The sequence below is a fragment of the Schistocerca nitens genome, chromosome 7 (assembly GCF_023898315.1).
Source record: "Schistocerca nitens isolate TAMUIC-IGC-003100 chromosome 7, iqSchNite1.1, whole genome shotgun sequence".
Lineage (NCBI taxonomy): Eukaryota > Metazoa > Arthropoda > Insecta > Orthoptera > Acrididae > Schistocerca > Schistocerca nitens.
The window spans coordinates 616643730-616670371 of record NC_064620.1 but is presented as its reverse complement, the minus strand read 5'-3'; the positions used below and the strand labels follow the sequence as shown (position 1 = coordinate 616670371).

Here is a 26642-nt window from a genome sequence, read left to right as displayed (position 1 = left end):
CAGATGGGAGTTATCCTTATCACATTCTTCCTCCCAAAGTTATCCCATTCTCATCCTACAGTAATATAATATCCCCACACCCTCTACCCAACAGTTTCCACCCTTTGTGTCCTACCACCTCCTCCCTTTTCACGGTCCCTCACCCTCATTGTTTGCTGCCCTCTGCCAATGCACACACCCATCCTTTCACCTTCCCTGCTCCTCTCCACTTCCACTCCCTTTCCCCCTCCCCTCCCCCCAGATTCCATCTCCCGATGCTGCCTCTGGCAGTCTTGTTAGGCCACCATCTAGTTCCTGCACACCCCACCAGACTGCTCTCTTCTCTCCCCCTACCTGTATCCTGCTTTCCATTCCCCTTTTTCACTCCCCTCCATATTGCTTTTCACATGAAGACTGCATTCGAGTTGGGGCTGTCAGTGGTAGTGGTCACATATGCATGGGGTGTGCTTCCTTGTGTGAATGTACATGTGTTTTCTCTGCTGAAGATGGATTGGCTGAAAGCTATTATGTGTAACAGTCTTCATTTTGTGTCTGTCAGCAACTCATTGGATCATCTTTAATGTCAGTAGAACACTATCCTTTTCCTGATTTTGTTGATTTTCTAAAGTGGAGCTTCCATGTTTCAATAAGCATGTTATATGCATTAGGTGCATTACCCTATAAGGTAATTTATTAAGCTAATAGAAACTGAAAGTACAGAAAATAAGCCAAAACTTGTGGCTTTAGATCGACTCAATGAGAGTTGCTTCTAAGGACAGAAATGCTGAACTGAGTTACTTGATTAGTTTATCTTAATGTTGACTCCTTTTAAACCAGTCCAGTTAGACACCAAGGAATTTTTCATTTAATTTTATGGACATCAACATTTATTCCTAGTGCTAACAGATCTTTATTGCTTGTCTGACATTGAGTATTTGTGAGACAGAAACAAGCTGTTAGCTGTAATCATTTGTAGGCATTTCCAGCTAACATTCACACAATCAAAGATGAGGTCACAGATTATATCAAAACAATAATTTCCCTCATTGACGCTCTTCACAGACATGCAGTTGGATTACACTATCCCGAGGACACATTATTTCAATGCTCCAACTGTCTGCCATCTTCAGGTGAGATTGCAGGTTCACAATCATGCCAGAACTGAGGTAACATCAGATATGGTTGTTCCTTTATACCTTGGGAAAAGGCTTCTGTGCATGTGCGAGAAGTGGAAGGGCTGCCCTCTGTGAAGTGAAAAATTACAGTACCACTGGCAATAGGTACTAACAAAAGCAGTATGAATAGTCTGTCCAATACCCTTTCCACAATGACATGGAATTTTATGTACTCCAGACTTCCTCAATCCCAAGTCACTTTTACCAGATCACAAAATGGCTCTAGTTTTGGCTAGAGACAAAAGGACACCTTTAATATCATATTTACTGAGGATTCTGGAAATTTTCAAAGAAATACTCTCTGCAAATGATAAAAAAAGCAACCAATTTACAAGTTTCCATTGCTGGATCAGATGGTAGTACAAATGGGATAGCACAAACAAAAACTTCATCCATGGCTGGCTGTATCTCCAAGGTTGTATGGTGTACCCAAGGTTCATGAACCTGTAAAACCACTTCTTCCGATTATCAGCAATTTGGGCATTCCTAATTATAATATGGCAAATATCTTGCTTCTATTCTTAGCGCCTGGGTGGGGAAATATGATCATCATATATCCAACCCAACTGATTTTATTCGATGCTTGGAGTCCCTATGAATTGCAACATCTGACCTACTAGTTAGTTTTGATATTTTTTCACTTTTTACTTGGGTACCTTTGGAGGTTTCTTTTTGGGAATTGGTCAGTTTTTGAATGATACCGCTACTGAGCTGTGTCGCTGTGTATTGACATCGATTATTTTTTATTTAATGGTACATTTCTTGAACAAACTGACAGTGTGGTAGGGAGAGTACTCTTTCTTCTGTTGCTGTCAATCTTTTGTGGAAGATTTTGAAGATACCCCACTCACGACTTCTTCTCATAAACCCACATGTTTTTTGAGGAACACGGATGATATTTTTATTGTTTGGCCACATGGAATGGAAGTACTTCTTCTGATTTTAGATCGTTTTAATTGCCATAATCCACAAATCAAATTTTCAGTGGAAACTGAAAAAGATGGCACATTATCTTTTTTGATGTTTTTAGTACACATAAAAGATTATGGGACTTAAGGACACACAGTATACCATAAAACTATGCAAATGGACTGCTACCTCCATGCTACTAGTTGTCATCCATCACGTCAATGCATGGGTGTTTCATGTACACTGGTCAAGAGAAATTATTTTGGAATCTCACAATTTGATGCAGGAACTCAAATTACCTTGAGGTTGTTTTCAGGAAAACGGATATATTGATCATCATATTGTTCATGCTTTCCAACCATATGCACCAACAATGGACACCTGTAAATATGGTTGCTATTTTACCCTTTAAGCATTTCCTTGAAAATTTCAAGAATCCTCAGAAAATATGACATGGAAAGTGTCCTTTTGGCTTTGGCCAAAACTAGAGCCTTCTTGGATCTGTTAAAGATGTTTGGGATTGAGGAAGTCTGGAGTATATAAAATTCCCTGTCATTGTGAAAAAAGCTTGTATTAGACAGACTTTATGTATGGTTTATGACTGATGTGTGGAACATCAATGTCACACACATTTGCTTCAGCCTAACAAACCAGTCATTGTTGAATATTGTCTCAATGAAGGGCATAAAATGGTGTTTAAGGAAACACAAATTATTGCTCTGGCTTTCCATTAATGGGACTGTGTACATAAAGAATCCATCGAAATATGGTTATCCAATGACATTATTAATACAGATAAAGGTTTTGTTTTGAGTATGACATGGAATCCTATTTTGTTAAATATAAAATTATTAGTTTCTACTGCCTACAGCACTGAAAGTCTTTGCTTCAGAAGAGAGCAGTCCTTATACTTCTTGCACAACTGCAGCAGCCTGTTACACAAGTATAAATCTGATGTAATTGTGCACCAACATTCTCACTTAAAGTTGGTGGCCAATTGATCTGTCAAAACATTGTGTCATCAGGATGATAAAATCTAGCTACATACCTGTAAAGAGCATAAACATTTATTACGCTGGGAAAGTCTATGTAATCACCATAATTTTTCTTCTTTAGTTATGCCAGTACTGTATTTATGAGTTTTTCTGCCTTCCCTGTCGAGAATCCTTTATGAACACCAAACTGAGAGGCACTGTACAAGTTCTGTTTACATAACTCAGTTAATTGAGTCAGTGTTTCACCAGAAGAGACTTTCTCATAATTAGAGATAGTTTGCTTATTTTCAGTTTTGTATATGGGTGTTACTACAGCATATTCAAGTCTGGCAGGAAATTATGCCTCAAATCATTCATTTACTACAGACAGATTAGGATACTTTAATCCTAGAAATTATTCACTTCTTATGTTTGCTTCTGTTCAACTTTGCTATTAAGGGTTTTAGGGGAATACAACAAAAAATTCTCTAGGAATATAAAGTAAACATGATTTTTATATTACATTAATAACAAACAGGAGTAAAATTTGTAGAGGGAGAAAAAATGTGAATACAATAAACAGATGCAGACAGATGTAGGTTCCAATAGTTATTTGGAAATGAGGACACTAGCACAGAACAGAGCAGCCTGGACAGCTACATCAAACCAGTCTTTGGATTGAAGAACATAACAGCAAAAATGACCTGATAACTTCTGTACTCTCCTTAGAGGTTCTATCTTTGAATCTATGCCTGTTAGCGGTGCATGAAATTTTTTCACAAGTAACTAAACTGCAGCTGTATCTGTTTATCACTAGGTGCTGTGTTTTCTGCCTTTTTGAGAAACTAATAAATGAACTTGATGGCCAATGATTTGAAACTGTTACCATTTCTGAAAGAACGATTTCCTGGGGACTATATTTCATCTGAATTACTATTTTTGTTTGTCTCTAGTTTAATAGCGTTCCAAATAATTTTTGCCTTATTCTTCAAGTGATTTATTTTTTAGCATAGTACAGGCATCTGGCCTTTTAATGTAGCCATGACCTTTCACAATATTGGTGGTAATGGAGTTTCAAATCTTCATTAGTGCTTGTTCTCTGAATTACGTGAAGAGCTCTTCCCAACACAGGATACTTCAATACTACTAGTTATTCGCTCCCTATCTTGTTTCTGTTCAACTTTGCCATTATGGGTTTTAGAGGAAAACAACACAAAATGCTCTAGGAATATGTTTAAGAGACAGTTAAACTTTCTATCAATACTGCTTACTTTATAAATTTCTACCCAGAATTCTTCTCATAATTTCTTTTTAAACTTGTCATGCAGTCATTGTTCACTTTTCTGTGATACAATACTTCTCTTCTATGATCTGTACCTAACCAGCCAGTAAATTTTACTGCCAACATTTGCCTGCCATGGTCAGACAAACCACTGACTATTGCTTTTAAAGCTGAATCACTGCAGACTGTTAGGTCTTAAAACAAAATGTCAGTAGCCATTGCATTACATCCTTCAATCCTCATTAGTAGAAAATTTTCTGTGGAAAATAATACAAAGCTGGCGTTCACAAAATAGGATTCTCCAGCTAAGTCTGCATAACTTTATTAAAACTGATTTTAGCTGCTTTATGAATTGGCTTACCTTCATTCTTCTAATTGGTTGTATGATTTTAGAACAACCACCTTCCTGGTCACCATGATCAACTATATATTTACCCAAAATTACTTCTCCTTTGAAGGCACCACGTACAAACTAATCCATGGTGTGGCCATGGGAACCCATGTGTCACTATCCTATTCATGGCACATCTAATGAAATCCAGAATCCCTAACATCTCATATGGTTCAGATTTACTGATGACATCTTGATACTGACATCTTCATGATCTGTACTGAGGATGGGGACATCCTATCCACATTTCTTCATAACTTCAACACATTTGCTTCATCTGGGCCACCTCAACCCAATATGGCATCTTCCTTGATGTTGACCTCCACCTCACAGTGTTTCCAGCAACATAAACACCACAAACAATACCTTCTTTATGTGGTGAGTTCCAATCTATCCCAATTGATACTCTTTTTATTGTTGACATCTGAACATTATGGCAACATACACCACTGACATTGGGTTTACAGCTAAATCACTGTAGGTTGTTGAATCTGAAACCAAACTGTCAACAGCTATTGCACAATGTCCTTTCACTCCATGTAGGGAATGTGACTGTAGCAATTAAACCAAATCTGGACACCAACAACTCTAGGTGCCCTCATCCAGTACTGTCTAAGAGAAAAATCAACATTAAAGAATGTACAAGCAATGATTTTTAGGTTTCAGTATCTCACGCAGTAAAAACAGAATGCTTTTAGGATCTTGCTGTCTGTCTGTTAAGATCCCTTTTAATCAGGAACGGTTAGAAGCATCAAGTTGAAATTTATGTTAGGTACTACAGTCTACGGTCCCTTGGCAGTGTAAAAAATTTGAGCTTCTAAGTCAATGCAATGAAAAGACCTGAAGGGTCTGGGCTACATTTTTGGTACTGGTATGTATATAGTGTCCCCTGCCCCCTTCTTCTTATTGGTTCTACATCAGTATGAAATTAGCTTGTCTCCATCAAAATGAATCTGTTCAGTGTCAGTGATTTCAATGTGACACTCTCATACACACAACAAGTTGGCTGAAATTTCATCTATCCTTTCATTTTTCTGGATGGATGTGAGAAGTTAATCAGTTTTCTATTTAAGGCTTCTGATGTTTTGATGGAAGGCACTAAATGTATTTTCTTTAATATTCTTGGTTTTGTCCAAGCTGCAGTATTTTGTTGAGCTAGTAGCTGTTTCAACTGTAGGTATATCTACTCTGCACCTCTATCTTTCAGATGAGTTGAGCCTAAAAAAGATCTAGAGAACACACTAAAAAACCACTGGATGCAACTGACACTGACCTGTTAGAACTAGATGCTCCTGACAATTGATTGTGCAAATAGCCTCTTACCAGGAGCACTCAGACACGAACCATGCCATGTACGATGCAACAGAGGGTGGAGCGACACATCAATCATATCCGTGCCTTTTTTTATTTGTGTTATTTACACATCAAGTTCCATAGGGCCAAACTGAGGAGGAAATCTCCAAGGTCATGGAACATATCAGTACATGAAATTACAACATAAAAGTAATAACAGATAAAAATAAAATGTTTATGAACCCGAAAAAAGTCAACCCATAAGTTTAAGTAAACGCAATCAATAATGCAGCAAGAATCAGCTTAATTTTTCAAGGAACTCCTTGACAGAATAGAAGGAGTGACCCATGAGGAAACCCTTCAGTTGCAACTTGAAAGTGCGTGGAATACTCCTAAGATTTTTGAATTCTAGTAGTAGCTTATTGAAAAAGGATGCAGCAGTATACTGTACACCTTTTTAAGGATGTCTGATCCAAATGCAGGTTTGATTTCTGGCAAGTATTAACTGAGTGAAAGCTGCTTATTCTTGGGAATAAGCTAATATTGTTAACAAGAAATGACAGTAAGGAATATATCTATTGATAGGCCAATGTCAAAATATTCAGACTCGTGAACAGGGGTCAACAAGAGGTTCGTAAACTTACACCACCTATTGCCCGAACCACCTGTTTCTAAGCCAAAAATATCCTTTTACAATGGGAAGAGTTACCCCAGAATATAATACCATACAACATAAGCGAATGAAAACAAGCAAAGTAGACTAATTTTCGTGTCAACCACTCACTCACTCACTTCAGATACCGTTTGAACAGTAAAAATGGTAGCATTAAATCTTTGAACAAGATCCTGAATGTGGGCTGTTCACAACAGTTTACTATCTATCTGAATATGTAAAAATTTGAACTGTTCAGTTTCACTAATCATATGCACATTCTGTGAAATTAAAATGTCAGTTTTTGTTGAATTGTGTGTCAGAAACTGTAAAAACTGTGTCTTACTGTGATTAGCTTTAATTTATGTCATGCTCCACACTATTTGAAACTAAGCCAATGTTGCACACAACATTCTTTACTACCAAGCTAATTTCATCAGCAAACAGAAATATTTCAGAGTTACCCTTAATACTAAACGGCATATCGTTTACATAAATAAGGAACAGGAGTGATTCCACTCAGACCCCACATCATGGCCATTCTCAACACTGAGAATAATAACCTTTTGCTGTCTGTTGCTAAAGTAAGAGGTGAACCAATTGTGGGCTACTGCACGTATTCCGTAATGGTCCAGCTTCTGGAGCAATATTTTGTGATCAACACAATCGAACACCTTAGTTAAATCAAAAAATATTCCTAGCATTTGAAACCTTTTGTACCTCACAAAGAAAAGAGAATATAGCATTTTCAGTTGTTCAATGACATCTAAGGCTGAACTGCACATCTGATAGCAAATCGTGTGATATAACTTTAGCAAGCACTGATGGCATAGAAATAGGTCTAAAATTGTCTGCATTATTCCTTTCTCCATTTTTATAAAGCAACTTTACTACTGAGTACTTTAATCGTTCAGGAAACTGATCATTCCTAAAGGAAAAATTACAAATATGGCTAAATACAGGACAAACATGTGCATCGCAGTACATTAATATTCTGCTAGGCACTCCATCATATCTATGAGAGTCCTTAGTCTTCAGTGATTTAATTATTGACTCAATCTCCCCCTTGTCTGTATCACAGAGTAATATTTCAGACATCAATCTCAGAAAGGCATTTGCCAAGAGAGTGAATGTCTTTCTTCCCTTATTGATTTCCGAAGCTCTGTATTAACACTTTCCACTGAATGCAACGTCCAGAGGATACCATACCGCTCAAAGAGTGAGCTGTTCACACTAGTGTGAGAAGCATTCTCAGAAATGGACCAGATGTCACCCGAATCATATAATTAAGGTTATGGCCCTTACTATTATTACATGATTATCTTCACCAAGATCCTTCCTCAAATAACCTAAATCACAGGAGATATCACCGAGCCCTGCATTTGGCTCAAAAATACTAGTTGCCTGGTAATCACTTTATTCTGACACTTCTCCCCCATGACTATTACCCAGCAATAAGACTTTCTCGCTATTCTTTACACTTTTCTTTCTACACTTGGCTTGTTCCTTATGTCCTGCACTGTCAGTATACTTCAGAAATTCTTGAGATGTCTGAATGTTATATTGCTCAGTCTCCAAAGCACTGAAGCTACTGCACTCAGAATTGGAATGTTTCCTCCATCTTTTCACTGATCTGGAATGCTAGACCGTAATCCAGTCTTATGGTCTAGTACTAACATTACTACTGCAGACAGAAGCAAGCAAAACTGCCAATTCTTTTTGCTCCACAATCAAACCAGCTCACAGTTACAAGATCTCCAGAAATGACAAGCACCATTCCTATCATAGGCCGTATTACCACACTCGTTACGAAAATAATGTTTGCAATCCTCACACTGAGGGCCATTCCTGATAATTCTGTGTCAATATGCACACTTGTACATTGTGATAGTTAATGCATTTAATTAAAAAGTTTTGCTCAAAGAAAAACCTATTATTTACTGTAATGAGAGGATGAGGGAGAATAATAATGAAAAAATAAAATCACAAAATCAAATATACAATGAATGGATCAGTCAAATGGATAGTGAGCATGTAAGAGAGAGAGAGAATAAAAGGAGAAACTGGTTAAAAATTACCTCTCTCACAACATCACTCATCAAGCAATGTTCAGAAAGGTACATTCCCTTTTCCACAGCCAGAAGCCTAATTGCACGATTGAATAATGCAGAACCTGTGTAGTGCATCAAAGCTGTTGCAGTTTCAGACTTTGGGGCAACAAATATGTCAAGACGACGGTGCTGAAACAAAAAAAGGTAAATTTTTATGACCATTTACCAATAATTTATGATAATTCAGTGCAGCTATAAATAAGTAACATACATACTGAGAGTGTAGAGAAAAGGCTTTACACTAAGGTCAGAGCAGGTCAGGGGGACATTTAACCAATCAAAATCTGCCAATAGCCACAACTCCTTGTTAATGCACTGTTTTGGAGCTGCAGCCATAAAACAGAACCAATCAGAAACAAGCAAGTGGAACTGTGTGTGCTTCTATCCTGATTGTCTCCAGCCAGTATCTGCCATACTAAAGAGCACAGTATTATATGAATTAGCTCAAGCTTATTAATTGCTTATGCTGAATAGTAAAAATCAGGGAAATTTCAGAGTTATAACCAAGGCTGGTAGTGTGTCAGTTATTTTTCTGTGATGTTTAGTGGCTTGTTTATTACATTAACTACATGAGGAGTAACACAGTACCATCAATTTACTGGCCATTGTGTTGCAGAAACAGCACATAAATGAGACAGTCAACATAACTCACCATAAGGCACAATTTTCTCAACAGTTGAATGTAAAGACCACATTCAGTAATTTTTGTTAATATACTGACAATGACCCCCCAATGAACTGTCGACATCACTGAGGTGGAATGGCTTTCATGTTTCAATGGTTGTGAGACTAGCACATGTTTCCTGAAGATGAGCAGCAGTCATTTGAATAATTTTAGGGGCAACAGTCTGGATGACTGACCTAACTGGCCTTGTAAAATTAGCAAAAATGACCTTGCTATGCTGATACTGCCAAAAGCTGAAAGTAAGGGTAAACTGCAGCCGTTTTATTTCCCAAGGACATGCAACTCTACTGTACGGCTTAATGATGATCCCATCCTCTTGGACAAAATATTCCAGATGTAAAGTAGTCATCGATTCAAATCTCCAGCCGGTGGCTACAAACGAGAATAATGACATGAGGATAAATGAGACTGGCATTCTACAGGTGAGAGAATTGAATATTAAATCCCTTAATTGGGTAGGAGGGTTAGAGAATTTAAAAAAGGTAATGGATAGGATGAAATTAGATATGGAAGGAATTAGTGAAGTGCAGTGGAAGGATGAACGGGACTTCTGGTGAAATCAGTTCAGGGTTATCTGCACAAAATCAGATATAGGTAATGCACGAGCAGGTATAATAACGAATAAGAAAACAGAAATGCAGATAAGCTACTATAAACAGCACAGTGAATGCATTATAACTGCCAAAATAGAAATGAAGCCAACATTCGCGACAGTAGTAAAAGTTATATGTCGTCTTTCTCTACAGATGATGAAGGGACTGAAAGAATCTGTGATGAGATAAAAAAAGTATTCAGATAGTTAAGGGAAAGAAAAATTTAATTGTAATGGGGATCTGGTATTTGATAGTAGGAAAAGGAAGAGATGGAAAAATAGCAGAGGAATATGGACTGAAAAAACTGTCTGGTAGAATTTTGCACAGAGCTTAATTTAATCAGCACCAAGACTTGGTTTTAGAGAAATAAAAGAAGATTGTGTATGTGGAAGAGATGTGAGTACACCGGAATGTTTCAGACTGATTATATAATGGTAAGACAGAGATTTCAAAACCAGATGGAAGACATATGGACTCTGACCATATTTTACTGGTTGTGACCTTCAGACTGAAACAATTGCAAAAAAGGTAGGGAATTACAGAGATGAGACCTGGAAAAACTGAAGGAACGAGCTGTTATTGAGAGAACTGGGGAAATGAAAACAACAGAAGACGAACGGGAACCTTTGAGCAGAGGATCACATAGGCAAAAAGGCAAACCCTAATAGAAATCCCTGGATTACTTAAGATATATTAAATTTAAATGAGGAAAAGAAAAGATATAAAAATGTAGCAGATGGAGCAGGCAAAAGGTAAAAAAAGGACATGTAAAAAATGAGACTGACAGAAAGTGCAAAGTGGCTAGAGGACAATGCATGGCAGTAGCAGCATGCACAACTAGGGGAAAGATAGATACTACTAGCTACAGAAAAATAAGAGTAGGCCCTATCCCTTGGAGACAAATGAAGCAGCTGTGTGAATATCAAGAACTCAGATGGCAAGACAGAACTGGGTAAAGAAGGGAAAGCTGGAAGATGGAAGAAAAATATAAGGAGTATGTAATGGCCAAAAGAAGACACATCAAGTTGCAGACAGGCACAATTAAAAGACACTTACAGACAGCTGACAGCTTTTGGCCACAGCTTCCATCAGCAAAAAAAAAAAAAAAAAAAAAAAAAAAAAAAAAAAAAAAAAAAAAAAAAAAAAAAAAAAACACACACACACACACACACACACGAAAGCAAGCATACCTCATGCACACATGCCCACCAACTTCAACATCCACCAGGGCCCGAATGCAACTATCACATGGGATGCAAGCAGCAATCTGAAGGGGACAGGGAAGGGGAAGGGATAGTAACGTACGAGCTGGGAGAGAGATGAACAGTGTCTGGTGGAGTGTGCACGGACTAGCCTGCCCATAGGCACAGCACTGGGAGATTATGGGGAAGAGGGGTGGGGTAAAAAGAAGCAGAAAGGGAGAGGAGTGGGAAAAGACAGGCAGATGCATTGGCAGAGGCCTGCAAATAAATGGTGTGGTAAATGAGAATGGGGAGGAATTACAGGACAGAGGTAGTGGAAACTGTTGGATGGGGGGTGTGGGGACAGTATGTTACTGTAGGTTGAGGCCAGGATAATTATGGGAGTGGAGAATGTGTTTAGGGGTAACTCCCATCTATGCAGTTCAGAAAAGCTGGTGATAGATAAATGGATCCAGATGGGTCAGATAGTGAAGCAGCCATTGAAATCAAATGTGTTATGTTGTGTTTGATGCCGGGCCACAGGGAGGTCTACTTTGCTCTTGGCTAAAGTTTGGTGATGGCCATTCATCCTGGTGGACAGCTGGTTGGTAGTCATACAAATATAAAAAGCTGTGCAATTATTGCAGCAGAGCTGCTAAATGACATGACTGTGTTTACAGGTGGCCTAGCCCTGATGGGGTGGGATAAACTTGTGAGAGGACTGTAATAGGAAGTGCTGGGTGGGTGGATTGGGCAGGTTTCTGCACCTGAGTATTCCTCAGGGATATGATCCCTTTGCAAAGGGATTGGGATTGGGAGTGGCTTAGGAATGGACTAGGGTGTTGTGGGGGTTGAGAGGGGCGGCAGAACACCATTTTAGGAGGAGTGGGAAGTATCTCGTACACTACTACCCCCTTCCCCTTCCCTGCCCCCTTCAGATTGCTGTTTGCATCCTATCTGACAGTTGCATTCTGAGTGTAGATGCTGAAGTTAGTGCGGTGCTCATGTGTGCATGGGTCTGCTTGTGTGTGAGTGTGTTAGTCACATTACGGCCCTAGATGCTGAAGTTTGTAGTTGTGTATCCTTGAGGTGTGCTTGCTTGTTTTGTGTGTGTGTGTGTGTGTGTGTGTGTGTGTGTGTTTTAGTGAAGACAGCTGTGGCCAAAAAAGCTTTATGTAATTGTCTTTCAATTGTACCTGCCTGCAACCTGATGTGTCTTCTTTACGGTAAGTAGCAATCTGTCTTTTCCTACATTGCCTATACTTCAAGAATAATATGAAAGAGCATTGTAAGTGGAAACATGGCCCTGGAAGTGGACAACATTCCCACAGCTCGAACAGTCCATGGGTGTACTGCTGGTCTATAGTGTCCAACGGGCACAATATTTCGGTGATCAGACATGTTGCCATTGTCAGGTGTGCTGACGATGGTGACATGTCTGACCACTGAAATATTGTGCCTACTGGACGCTATGGACCAGCAGTACACCTGTGGACTGTTCGAGCAAGAAATACACCAGGAGAAACTGAAGAAACACAACATTCCCCCAGAATTATTGGGATTCTTAGAAGAGCCAGTTACGGTAAAGTAATCCACTTAGTGTGCAACATATATGACAGGTGAATACCCTCAGACTTCAGGAACAATGTAATAATTCTAATTCTAAAGAAGGCAGGTGTTGACAGGTGTGCCTGCTACTGAACCACCAGTTTAATTAGTCATGGCTGCAAAATAGCGACAAATTATTTGCAGAACAATGGAAAAACTGATAGAGGTTGACTCCAGGGGAAGATCAGTTTGGGTTCTGAAGAAATCTAGGAACATGCGAGGCAATACTGATTTACCTTAGGAGATAGGTTGAAGAAAGTCAAACCTATGTTTATAACATTTGTAGATTTAGAGAAAGCTTTTGACATTGTGTACTGGGTTGCACTCTTTGAAATTTTAAAGGTAGCGGGGATAAAATGCAGGAACTAAAGGTTTATTTACAACTAGTACCATATTCAGATTGAAGTTATATGAGTCAAAGCGCATGAAAGGGTGAGAAAGGAGTGGAACAGGATTGTAGCCCCTCTCCCACATTATTCAACCTGTACATTAAACAAGTTGCGATGGAAACTGAGGAGAAATTTGGAAAGGCAATTCAAGTTCATGGAGAAGAAATAAAAAGTTTCTGGTTTGCTGATGACATTGTAATTATGTCAGAGATGGCTAAAGCCTTGGAAGTGCAGTTGAAAAAGATGGTTAGTATTTTGAAAAGAGATCATACAATGAACATCAATAAAAGGAAAGCCAGGGTAATTGAGAATAGTCGAATGAAGTCAGGTGATGCAGAGGAAATTAGGTTGTAAAATGAGACACTAAAAATAACAGATGAGTTTTGCTATTTGGGTAGTAAAATAACTGGAGATGGTTGAAGTAAGAGATGACACAAAATGAAGACTGGTAATAGTAAGAATTTCTGAAAATGAGGAGTTTCTTAACATCCAATAAACATCTACATGGCAGGTGTTCTTTTCTGAAGGTTTTTGTCTGGAGTGTAGCCTTCTGTGGAAATGAAATGTAAACAACAGGCAATTCAGACAAGATGAGAATAGAAGCTCCTGAAACACAGTGCTATAGAAGAATCTTGAAGACTGGATGAGTTGATTGAATAACAAATGAGGTGTTACTGAATTGATATGGTGAATGGGGGGGAAGGAGGGCGAATTGTCACATATCTTGACTACCCCGAGCACACTTTCTGAGGCATCAAGAACTTGCCACTTTGGTAATGGAAGTAATTGTGTGAGGCGGAAGGGGTAAAAACTGTGGAGAAAGACCAAGGCTTGAATACAGTAAGCAAGTTCAAATGGGTGCAGATTGCGGTAGCGGTTGCAGGGATAGGGAGACCTGCCCAAGAACTGCACCATACGAGTCTTCGGTTTGCAGACCACCACCACCACCACCACCACCACCACCACCACCACAACAACAACAACAACAACACAGACAACTAAAGTGAAACTTTATTCTTACAAGTTGGTCAGTGGCTGTAAATTTAAGCAGTGATGATGGTAGAAACTTCCCAAATTTGTGTTATTATTTTCTCATATCACTTGTTTTAATTGATTAATACATTATAAAGCAAATCAAAGAGCACAATGTGGTGCTTGTGGAAACCCTCACTTTGAAATATAGGCTTTCTCTTGCATTAAAACACATGGTTAAAAGGACACAGTGTAAACCTGAACAAATTAAATGTCACAAATCCTAACATGAAAAGAAACTGTAGGAAAGAATGAAATGCTGGATTCCTTGACAGAAAATATTCAAAAGTGGACACTTTCAACTACACCTTGTCTCAGTTCTGAAATGTGTGTTTCCCAATTGCAAAGAAAAAATTGGGGGTCAGTAAAGGTGGCTTACGTAACATCAAAGTCCACAGCTGTTGACAGTAATACTTAAGGTGTGGTGTTAAGCTGGGGGAAAAATCATTAATGAATAGCTTTTCAAACTCTTTAACAACAAGTGAAAACCAAATGGTCATGCCCCACACAAAGGTACTTCCTATGGAATGTATTTTGTAAGAATGGTAATGGAAAAGGCATACATTGACAGAAAAAATCTGTGATTTATTGACAAAGTGAGAGACTTTAATGGCATGCTATGAGAGCACACAATGTACCCGAACAGTAAGCAAACATTAGCACAGATACAGAGAGTCCAGCTAAGGAGTACCCAATTTCAAAATTCAATATCTCAAAAACTAAGATCAAACAATGGAAAATCCAGGATGGAATGTATCACTATTATGACAAGGAAAGTCGCTACTCACTATATAGTGGCAGATAGGCACAACAAAAGACTGTCATAAATAAAATTTCACACACACACACACACACACACACACACACACACACGACTGCAGTCTTGTGTGTGTGTGTGTGTGTGTGTGTGTGTGTGTGTGACGTATATTTTTAATGAAGGCCTTGCTGGTTGAAAGCTTATTTGTGACAGTGTTTTTGTTGTGCCTGTCTGCAACTCAGCATCCTTGATATACGGTGAGTAGGAACTTTCCTTTTCATAATATTGGAAAAAACTAAGATCGACAGACGAGTGCAAAAAAAGGTAAGTCTACTGTGAAGGCTGTAATAATTTTACACAGAAATTATACAGACATTTAAAAATAGTTGCAAAAGCTGCTAACAGACAGCACTACACACTCTTCAGTTCACAGACAGTGTGCACACATAAGCTTGCCCTCTACAAACAGTCTCTGCAGTCACATCACAATTCTTTTCAAAATGTTCACCACTTGCACCAGAGAGGTGGCACAAATGACCAATGGATTTGGCATCACATCCTGTAGTGTATTAATGGAAATGGATTAGACAGATTGCTGACACAGTGGGACGATTCCAGTTAGACAGTGTCTTTCGATGTGCCCCACTGAAACTAGTCACGAGGAGTCAGATTGGGTAAATACAGGTGTTGATCCATCCCTGCACCAGCAAATGTACAATTATCTACTGCAACAACTCTATTCTCGGAGATAGCAAAACACCTGTTCGGCGCAATGTGTTCTGGCCCTATCTCATGTCAACTTCTCGGCATCTGGTCGATCCTCCAACACTAGCCAATGGTGAAAAATTGTTCCAAAATTGCTATGTAATGTTCTCCAGAGATCGTTTGTCACATGAAAAGGGCCAATGATGCCTCTGCTGCACTCTGGGAGAACACAGTGGTTTTACTTTTCACAAAAGTGGATTTTCAGAACCCCCTCAAACCACCAGTTTCATTTACTCGTGATGCCATTCAAGTAGAAGTGTGCTTCACCTGTAAATCAGGTGCAGCCAAAATCAAATGCTTCATTATTAATCAGTGTGAGAATACAGTTCGCAAACTGAGCTTTCTGTCACACAGCTTGTAAAGGTACGGCCTTGTGGCTTTGGATTTTGAATGGAAATGTATAGACTCTGTCTCACTATTTTGCGGATGCTGGAACACTTGAAACCGGTCCATTCTGCAATTTGCTGGTCGGATTTCGTCGGGTGTTGTGGAATAATTAAAGAAACCATGGTGACATGTTCAGGAGTAACTACAGTTTGTTTGGAGCCAACTTTTTCTACTAAATCATCAGCCATGCTGTCTGTCTGTCGGAATTTGGTGAAGAGCTCGAGAATAGTTTTTGCATCGGGCCCTTTTAAAACATTAAATTGCTGTTGCTGTAGGACTATGTTCTAACCTATGGCAGTCCAGTACCAGAAAAACATGTCATTCAATGAAACACATAATATCAATCGTTACACAAATCTTTCACATTTTATTGGTGGAGCTGATCTCTCTGAGCTGTGGCACACTATTTATTGGAATAATGAATTACAATTACAGCAGCATGTTTCAGAAAATTTTTGAACTATTTCAAAACTTTTGTATGAATTTCTTATAGTTTTCACAATAAACACGCCATTTCTTGCACTTGTAACATTCCAGGATTATGGTTAGCACCGGCATTGTGTATTACTAGATCAATACTCTTATATCTCCAGCTATAATTAAATTCAATTGCTTTTCGATAATAGGAAAAAGGCTTTTAGAAGAATAATAGCGATACCAAACAATAGTAGTTACAATACCCTTTGTACCGTAAACAATAAAAATCAGATTCAGGAAATTAATATATAGAAAATGTTTAGATAAAATAATAATATATTTCGTTCTCATCATCTGTAAGTGGTAGAAATTAAATCTCACGCCTAATTAACAAAATATAGATAACTTATTGTTTAGCATTGTTAGCAAGCTTATTTCTGCAATTTCAATACTAATGTGATTTTTATGTGTTTAGAAAATGTGTTAAACTTGTTGTAGCAAAGTTGGGAATATTATAGAGTGTTTGGTAATGTTGTTCAACTAATTCATATTATAAATTATGTTTTGCATTATTATAACCAGTAGTACATGTAGGAAGAGTATAAATTCTCGGCCTCGAGTACTGTTAAGGGCAGATGAGTGCTGGACCCACTAGAAGACTGGTCTGTGCATACAGTTGAGATAAGTTCTCAGTGCACGATTCAGGTTTCGATTTATAATAGAGCAACTCGTGTGTTGGACATTGTCGAAAACAGCATATTAGAACAGTGCAGTGACGGATTATTTTGGAGTGTTAAACAGTTTGACTTAATATCACAAAAGGCAGAATGATGTGTGACTTTATATTCGTAATTTGTTGAGTATTAGTGTTGAACAATGCAATGGACCTGACACACCCATTTCTACCAAATTACTGCATCTGGACTATTTAATATCGCCAGTGTAGTATGTGCTACCGTCAGTTAGCTGTAGTAGTAACAACGAGGCTTATTACACCGAAGATTGATCACGAGCTCATAAGATACAGGTTTTGAAGCGAACAAATCTACGTACCTACTTTACTTCAGTTGTGGCCTACGTCACTGTAGTGAAATCCATTACGGTATCCTGTATTTATCGAACAAGCACATTTTAGCTCACGTATGCAGTCGTCGTGGGACACCGAAGACAAGATATTCGCACCATTTGTAACTACTCACTAACTGGTGGGACATTACACACTCATCTAGTGATCTTACCTTCTGATATTTAATCTTGAATACAGGGACTCCTCTTCCAGACACCTAAGATGTACAACCATGCCCAGATGAGTTTGAGGAGCCCAGCTGGAGAATCAAAGTGTTTCAGTGCAAATTTAAGGATTAAAGGCACGCATGCAGCAACTTATGTGGACACCTGTAGGTGCCACCAACTAGGAAACACTGACAAACTGCTCTCATCAGTACAGGTGGATGCCCACCACGTGGGCGTGCGTGCAATCATAATCTGTATTTGGGAATAAATTGGTGATAATTACTTGCTTGATGTTCATTTATTTTCGCACCTCACAAACCTACTTCCTACGTTGCCTGACAAGAAGCAGCGATGTCCTCAGTCGAGGGTAGTGCATTATAGAAGTGGGGTCAACACGGGATAAATTCTGGAAGTCCTACAGGGTCATTCCACATCAACTCACTTAGGCCTTCCCGCTCGACCATCACGGATTTGATTGAAATTTTGTGTGAACATTCACACCTGTCCCCCAATGAACAGTAGTAAATTTTAACATTCGTTGAAGCAATAATGGCTGAGATACAGTCAGTTTTTTCACTCCACGTGTGACTTTGCGCAGAGCAAGTGAGAGTTTCTGGTGACACTGAGCTGTTATATCTTTGGCTATATTTTGCTGAAAGAAATGCAGTTTGGCAGTCTTGTAAAATTTTACTCATTCTCTTAAGAATAATAATGAAAAAGAATTTTACAAGCCACATTCAGCAAGAAAATTTTAGGCAAATTCATCCCAAGAAAATTAAGAGTTTCGCTTCTTATGTGTCAGTGACTAAAGCTATGATGAACATGGAATTTATTAACCTAACAACACAAGGTTATCAAATATAAAGTTTCATCAATGTACCACTTTCCAATACTGAATAAATTAAATGCAAACTTGGAGAAAGGCAAAAAAATGTGGTATTTTCAACATGGTTCTGCAAAAAAACAACTTATGTTCTATAAAATTTTCAAATCTGGGTTCATTTGAAAGACCATGGTTTTAACCAAGGAGGGCTAACAATGCTAGATAATCTGAATTAAGATTTGGCGTGAAAATTGCAAGTAAAAAAAAAAAAAAAAAAGAAAAAAAAAAGAAAAAAAATTTAACTTCGGGTTCTTATATCTGCTAGAGTAAATGTATGCTGAACATGAAACTTAATACACAATATGATACTGCAATGCCTGTGGTGTTCAGAGGTATGCTGCAAAGTTCCTTTAAGGGGATTTGTATCTAAATAACTGCCAAAAAAACATTTTTTTTAATTTTTGACTTAAAAAATTATCTGTAGTTTTCTGAACAAGAAAAAGGTTATTCCAGGAAAATGGACCACAGAAAGTACCAAAATTAGAGTAATTTAAAAGTGACTGCATGCACCATGACATCCCCATTGCACACAGTCATCTCTGTTAAAAATAAAGTTTTGCTCTCATTTGTTTTGTTTCTAGGACTTTTTGGTCCCTTCAGTTGGCTAACATGTGAAAGCTTTACAGTTGCTTATCTTTTGCTCATACAGAGAGTTTAGTCATTGTCTGCTATTGCTTTGACATGAATATTTTGTTTACAGTGACGTAATTGTGTGTGTTTCTTATTGTATTTGTGAGTTTCTTACTCAACTTGAAAGCAGTGGAAGGAATTAAGAAGCTCATGTTAAACTGTGGTGTCACCGCCAGACACCACACTTGCTAGGTGGTATGCTTTAAATTGGCTGCGGTCCGCTAGTACACATCGGACCCGCGTGTCGCCACTATCAGTGATTGCAGACCGAGTGCCGCCACACGGCACGTCTAGTCTAGAGTGAGACACTAGCACTCGCCCCAGTTGTACAGCCGACTTTGCTAGCGATGGTTCACTGTATACATACGCTCTCATTCGCCGAGATGAGAGTTTAGCCTAGCCTTAAGTTACGTCATTTGCTACGACCTAGCAAGGCGCCATATTCAGTTACTATTGATATTGACATTGTGAATCATGTACCTTCAAGAGTGACGTTCATCATTAATGGATTAAAGTTAAGTATCAAACTAATTACGTCCGCTTTCTGAATTCTCATTCCTTGTCATGTTCCAGACCTCACGTCAGTATAGTTCTTCCCCCCTCACGCTAGCCTGCGTGAGCTAAAATGCGTGCATTTCAGCCTCCTCTAGTAACACGGTGTTGGTTCTTCAGCCAACACAACATAAACAACATAAATTTCATGGAAATTGGTTTGCCAAATGGATTAACTCTGCTAATACTGAAATACAGTATGATACAACACTTGAATCAGCTTCAACTACTCCAAGTGCTATGGAGCCAAAACTGAAATATTTGGACAATGGGCTTGACAGTATTAATGTTGATAATACAGAGACACCAACTATTGATTCAGGTTGTGCTATTGCTGAACTCTCTGCTCTATCTGAAGTAATAAACAAAGCTTTGTAGTGTAAGGAATGTGGCAAATAGTGGTGTGAAGACAGTTGAGGAGATACATGCTAGAAGAGGCTGTGCATCAAAATTAAGAATTGTTTGTAATTTTTGTGGTTTAAGCAAATGTCGTTATACTTGTGGCATAACTAAACAGAGAGGGTGTAACATAAATATTAAACTTGCTTATGCTATGAGGTGTATAGGCAAAGGGTACAGAAGTGTACACATTTTCTGTGTTCTTATTGATTTACCTCCCCCTACAAGGTTTGACAGGTACAATAAAATTATTCTACAGACTTTAGAATAAGTATCAAATGATAGTATGAAAAATGCTATTCAGTAAAGTGTAGACATGAACGACAACAAAACATATATGTCTACATCCCTGGATGCATCCTGACAACAAAGAGGCCATAGTTTTCTAAATGGTGTAGTGACAGGTATCTCCTTGGACAATGGTACAGTCATTGATGTGGAACGTATTACCAAGTACTGTCATGTCTATACTAGTGGAACTGAAATCAGAAATGTTTGATTAAGTTCAGTGGTTATAGTGGAGAGATGGAATCTGATGGTGTTGTGAGGGCATTTCACAGGTTAGTGGAGAAATATGGTTTTAAGTGTACATCTTACATAGGAGATGGAGACTCAAAAGAGTACCAAAAAGTGCATGAATCCAAACCGTATGCTGACACAAAAATTGAAAAAATGGAATGTGTTGGACAGTCCACAAAAGGTTAGGTACAAGATTGATGAACTTGAAGAGGAATTTGTAGGGAAAGAAATTTGCTGGTGGTAAGTGCATTAGTGGACGTGGTTGGCTTACAGACGAAGAAATAGACAGGTTGCAGTATTATTATGGACAAGTGCCATAAGATACAATAAAAATGACCTTGAGGGAATGAAAAAGGCAGTATGGGCTGCCTTCTTTCATAAGGCCTCCACAGATGACAACTCATGTCATGCACTCTGCCCACCTGGCAGTGATTCATGGTGTGGCTACCAGAGGGCTGTTACTCAAGGTGAGACCTACAACCATTAACATTTTCTGCCATTTGCTATAGGGATCTTACTGACACAAAATTATCAGAGAAATGTTTACATGGTAGGACTCAAAATCCAAATATAAGTTTCAACAATTGTATATGGGAAGTGTTCTAGTAGGACTAAATACTTTGGAAATAGGTGCACTGTTCTATGTTTCAACAACGCTGCAGTGTCAATGCATAATGCTATGGAACTGATGGGAGTGTCTGGTGGACTAAATATGCATAGAGCTCTAACTGCCACTGACTGAAGGAGGCGCTTTGAAGCAGAAACATCAGTGTTGGAAGCCACCAAAGAAGCAAGAATAAGAAGTGTGAAAAAGTGAAGGAAGGAAGAACAACATAGGAAACAAGATGAATATGGGCTTGGGATGCATTAATGCCATTCAAATTTAATAGAAAAAGCAAGTTTTTAACTTCAACTTTCCGAAAGTTAAATTATTTCATGTTCTGGTACACTTTTGCTAAAAACTTTTGAAGATAAAGGGCTGACATTTTTTATAGTGTCTTAAAATATGCTCAACTAAAAAGTAAGACTACTCTTGTGGCTTAACTTTGAAAATAAAATATTGTTTTGAAGAAAAACCCTGAATTCATTTCCAAAATTTTTGATAATCATACTTAAAATTTTTTTGTACCACCGTTTATGACAACAGCATCTTTTCAGTAATCTGCTTTAGAGATAATAGTGTAAAGAACTTACAGGAAAAAAACAAACCTTCTACTTTGTTTGTATTTTGACTAATGTGTACCTATGATGTACATAAATAATTAGCATGGCTTACTTCACTTGCAACAAAGAATACAATTAAGTGTTAGAGCTAAAGCTGTGGCTCATAGATAAAAATGTTCCCAAAATATGTCTTAAAAGATAGTAAGCTTTATATGGGCTTACAAATCTTACTTTTTGAGTTACACTGTTTAGAAAACTGACAATTTTTTCAAGGTTTCCCCTGGTATTCATGGACTAGGCCCCTTAAACATGCATGCATGTCTGAAGGTACAGGCATTGTTATGAAATACATGAAATGTATTCACAGTTGTAAACTTGGACAGCTGTGAAGAAATTTCATGTACTACAAAAATGGTGAGCAGCGTAAGAATGGGGACTACAAAACTTCATTTATCTACTTTTTTCCAATAATCTACGAATTCATCAAAAAGATGGTTTTTGTGAAAAGGTGCAAACAGGGTATGTTCGACACTTCTTTACAACTACTGTTCCCTATTAAAGCTTCAAAATCAGTCTCATTCGATACAACATGTTTTAAGGCGGCCCCATCCCCCCTTCAAAGAATAACTTTAATTTCCAATATGGGCTAACAATACCAAATAAATTGAAGCAAATTACCCAGAAAAATCATGCTGCAAACAAACTTTTAACTTTGGCCTCTTCTATTCATTGATTAAAGGCATGATGAACACTAAACTTTGGACACGTACATTAGCAACACAAGGTTTCCCAATACAAATACCATTCACGCACTCCTTCCCAAATTTCTGCAGAATCAGTTCAAACATGATTTTCATAAAAATTACAAAAATAGATGACATTCAATTTTCTTTTAGCAAATCTGTTTTCCATAATTTCAAACTAATCACGGTTGGGAAGAACATGTTTTCAAGCATCCAAATAATCATGTTTGATTTTCCAACGTGTGCTAACAATACTGAAAATGGCGGATAGATCTGAGGGAATGCACAATGGCTGTCATCCATGTTTTGTTTCATGTGGATTTTATTTTTAAATTGACAAGTAATGTCTCGCTATATTGCGCTGGTCCATGGTGACATTGTCACTACTGCTTGAAGAACATGAACCAGCAACCCCATTGCCACAGGGGCCATGCCTGATAGCTTTGAAATACCAGCCATGCGGGTTTTCTTCATCCAGGTTCCCAAGCCTGTAATTTGGTTTCTCAACCTAGTTTACAAAGTTTTGTGGCAGTACCTGTCTCCTCACAAAGCCATTAGCTATGCACATTATCTCCAATTCTCAGATCTGTAAGTGTATCTCACATAGGTAGCAAGCAAAAAGTAATAATTTTGATTTTCAACTTCTTAACATTTCAAAATTTTTGACCACTTTCTGCTGTTCATTTCCTGGAAATACATACTGTCAGCCAGATGATGGCACTGAAGGAACAGAAAGTGTGAAAATTAGGTGTTGTTCTGACACCCAATAAGCATCCTGTCTTTTGAGCCAATAAAATCGATGAAATGTGGTAGGCAGCATGCAAGATGGCGTAAACTGTAAGCAGTGTCACCACAGACCAATGTAATACAGTGAGACAGTACTTGTCAATATACATATAAAAAAATATGTGCAACAAAACATGGTCAACGGGTTGTTGAAATGTAGCCCATTGCCTTGATAAATACCTGTAAATTTCTCCGTCATTTTCAGGTGTTGTTAGCGTACATTAGAAAACTGAACAAGATTTTCTGGATGCCTGAAAACATGCGATTTCCAACTGTGATTAGTTTGAAATCAATTAAGGACACAGATTTGCTGAAAGTAGACTAATTGTAATTGTTACTGGAAAACCTTATGTTGGTAAGTTGTTGTGTTCAAAGTTTCATGTTAATCAACGAGTATAAGAAGCCAAAGGTGCAGTGCAATTTTTCCAGCTGAATGTTTTAAATTTTTGTGGCACTGTTAGCCCATATTGAAAATTAAACCCACTGTTCTAGTAGGGCGCACCCTGAAATATGTTTTTCGAATCTATAATAAAAAATGGTTTATGTAAAAGTATCAAAGATGCACTGTTTTTACTTTTGCACAAAATTCGTCATCTTTTCGGCAAATTTGAGACTAATGGAAAAAAGTAGTAATAGAATGAAATTTTGTAACCCACACCCTTGTGCTACCAGCCTGTTATGCATTTAGTTTCATCATGCATTTTCTCTATGAGATATAGGTATCCGAAGTTTACAATTTTTCTCTCTTTCCTTTTTTTCCCCTCAATGCTGTAATTAATTGTTTCAAATTATCTAGCATTTTTAGCTGGCATTGAATAAGCAAAAACATCTTTTTTGTGGTTAAAACCATGTCTTTCTACTGAGTTCAGTTTGGAAAATTTTTATAGAACATAGGATTTTTGAGGTAGCAAGTCAAAAATCTTTGAATTTGCACATAATTTATGCAGTATTGGACAGTGGTACATAAATGTTGTTAGGTTACTACATGCCAAGTTTTTCATTTTCATATCTTTATTCCCTGATGTATAAGGAGCCATACTTTGTGAAATTTTTTTGGGTACTTTTCTTTTTGAGCGATTTTGTCAAACATTCTGTGGTTGAATATGGATCGTAAAATTCTTTTCATTATTACTCTTAAGATAATGCATAAAATTGAACAAGAAGGGCAAATTGCATTTCTGTCAACAAAATATTGCCCGAGGTATAATAGCTCAAAGTCGCCAGAAAATCACACTCACTCTGCGCAAATTCAAGCACGGAGTCAAACAAGTGATCATATCTCAACCAGTATTGCTTTAATGAACATTACTAAATTTTACCAATGATCACTGGAGATGTGCAAATGTTCACATAAAACTGCATCAACACCCATAGTGGCTGATCAGGAAAATGTTCCAAAATCAGGCGATTTGAAATGGAATGACACTACAGTCCTGAGGAGGTGCAGAAAATTATAAATTTCTGAGCAGGTCCAAGTCCCTGTGAGAGAGGTGGCATAATAGTGGACTGTACAGTCCACAGCAGGAGCAGCAGCAGGACCCAACAATATTGGGATGTCCAGCACTTGAATTAATGTTGGTCTGCTCAAATTTGGACATAATATGCAAGGCAGAGAAAACACCTTTATTGTTTGCGTATGCAGTATGAATAATTTACTGAGCAGTTTGCACATACAATTTCAACACACTAATGCTCAACATACAAGGTGATAGAAGATGATACTGAGAATCATGTTCAGCTTTTTGAATTTGGAACTTTGGACACATTCATCCATGGTTAGTGTGGAAAGGAAAGATACAAAGCACTCAGACTGGTAGCTGTTGCTTTGTGGAAGCATTAAAGTGGCCAAACGGCATTCAACAAGAAGAGCACCTTGTCCTCAACATAAATGCAGAACATTACAGATGTAAGAAGCTGGGTCACAAATGTGAGACTTTAAATAAAAATGAATGTTACAGTTGTGGGAAACAGGGATGCATACTGAGTAATATTATCAGCACATAATCAGGCACATAGGTGAACAAGGAAGGAGATGTATGGTCAACACACCAATTGTTCCCTGCCTAAATTGCAGATTGCTGTTAGTTCACCGAAAATGTCATTATGATAGGGGAAGAGGGGGGGGGGGGGAAGAGGAAGGCTGCTGGGCACTTGGCTGTCAACAGCACAAAAGTTTGTGAGGAAGGTGGGTCTGGTTGAACAAGATGAATACCAACAAAGGAAATCATACCCCAAAATTAGAAAACCTGACCCCCATGTAATGAAAATGTGTGAGGAGGAGGAGGAGGAAGAAGAAGAAGAAGATTTTAATAAAATGCAAAAATTTGACCCTGAGATTCCTTAGTAAATTGACATTGCTGTAGAAATTATTGACACACCCTCTTAAAAACTCCTAATGTGTTGCACACAATTCCCACTACCTCAGCAATTTATGAAACACAAAAATAGTCCTGTGGCGTTTAACAGCATAATAAAGTCAGCCACTTCACAGAGATGTTGTCAGACTGCTTGGCCCCAATGTGGCACAGCACCATCCTGTCCGCACAAGATATGGAGAGTCTTCCAACACTACCACCAAAAGCACTCACAACTATTGTAAATAGTTATGTCTATTCAACCAACGAGATAGAGCAAAATGTCCAATCAGGCTATCTATCCAAGCATTTACCAAAAGAATGTTCCTGATGAGCACATTCACGAAAGTGAGACTTTTCACATGGCAACTGGTAACAGTTTTAGATGCTAAATACTCTGTGTCTAACAAAAATAGCTTAATCTGCAGACACTATCAATTCACACTTTTTAAGCTCTGGCACTCACTTGGAACAATCTTATATTTTCAAAATGTGGATCTTTTATTTACCTTAGATATGCAAGCTGTTTTTATCTGCACGATTCCAGGTGAACGAATGAGAGACACAGAATTCACAAGATAGTGTGCTGATGTTGGTGGAAGACATTGTTTTGAAACCATGAGTTATCCCTTCATCAGATACTGGGATTGTCTGTTAATTCCCTTCTTATGTTGGTCTATACAAGTGTAAACAAGGAAATTTCTCCCAAACACTGCTTAGGAACTACAAGGTGTTAATTGCTGGTACCCTCGGTTTTGAGAAATGTTGAGCTCACTATCTTCTTGCACTCCCAGAATTT

General features: G+C 38.1%; 1 protein-coding gene across 3 annotated transcripts in view; it reads right to left on the bottom strand.

Annotated features, from left to right (window-relative positions):
* Positions 1–26642, bottom strand: part of LOC126195125 (DNA polymerase lambda-like) — a 166824-nt gene that overhangs the window by 14345 nt on the left and 125837 nt on the right. For 2 of the 3 annotated variants that reach the window (XM_049933617.1, XM_049933618.1), the window contains one exon: positions 8734–8895. The exons of the other annotated variant lie outside the window; for it this stretch is intronic. In XM_049933617.1, the coding sequence (XP_049789574.1) occupies positions 8734–8895 (162 nt within the window). The remainder of the gene's footprint in view (positions 1–8733; positions 8896–26642) is intronic. 3 annotated transcript variants of the gene reach the window in all.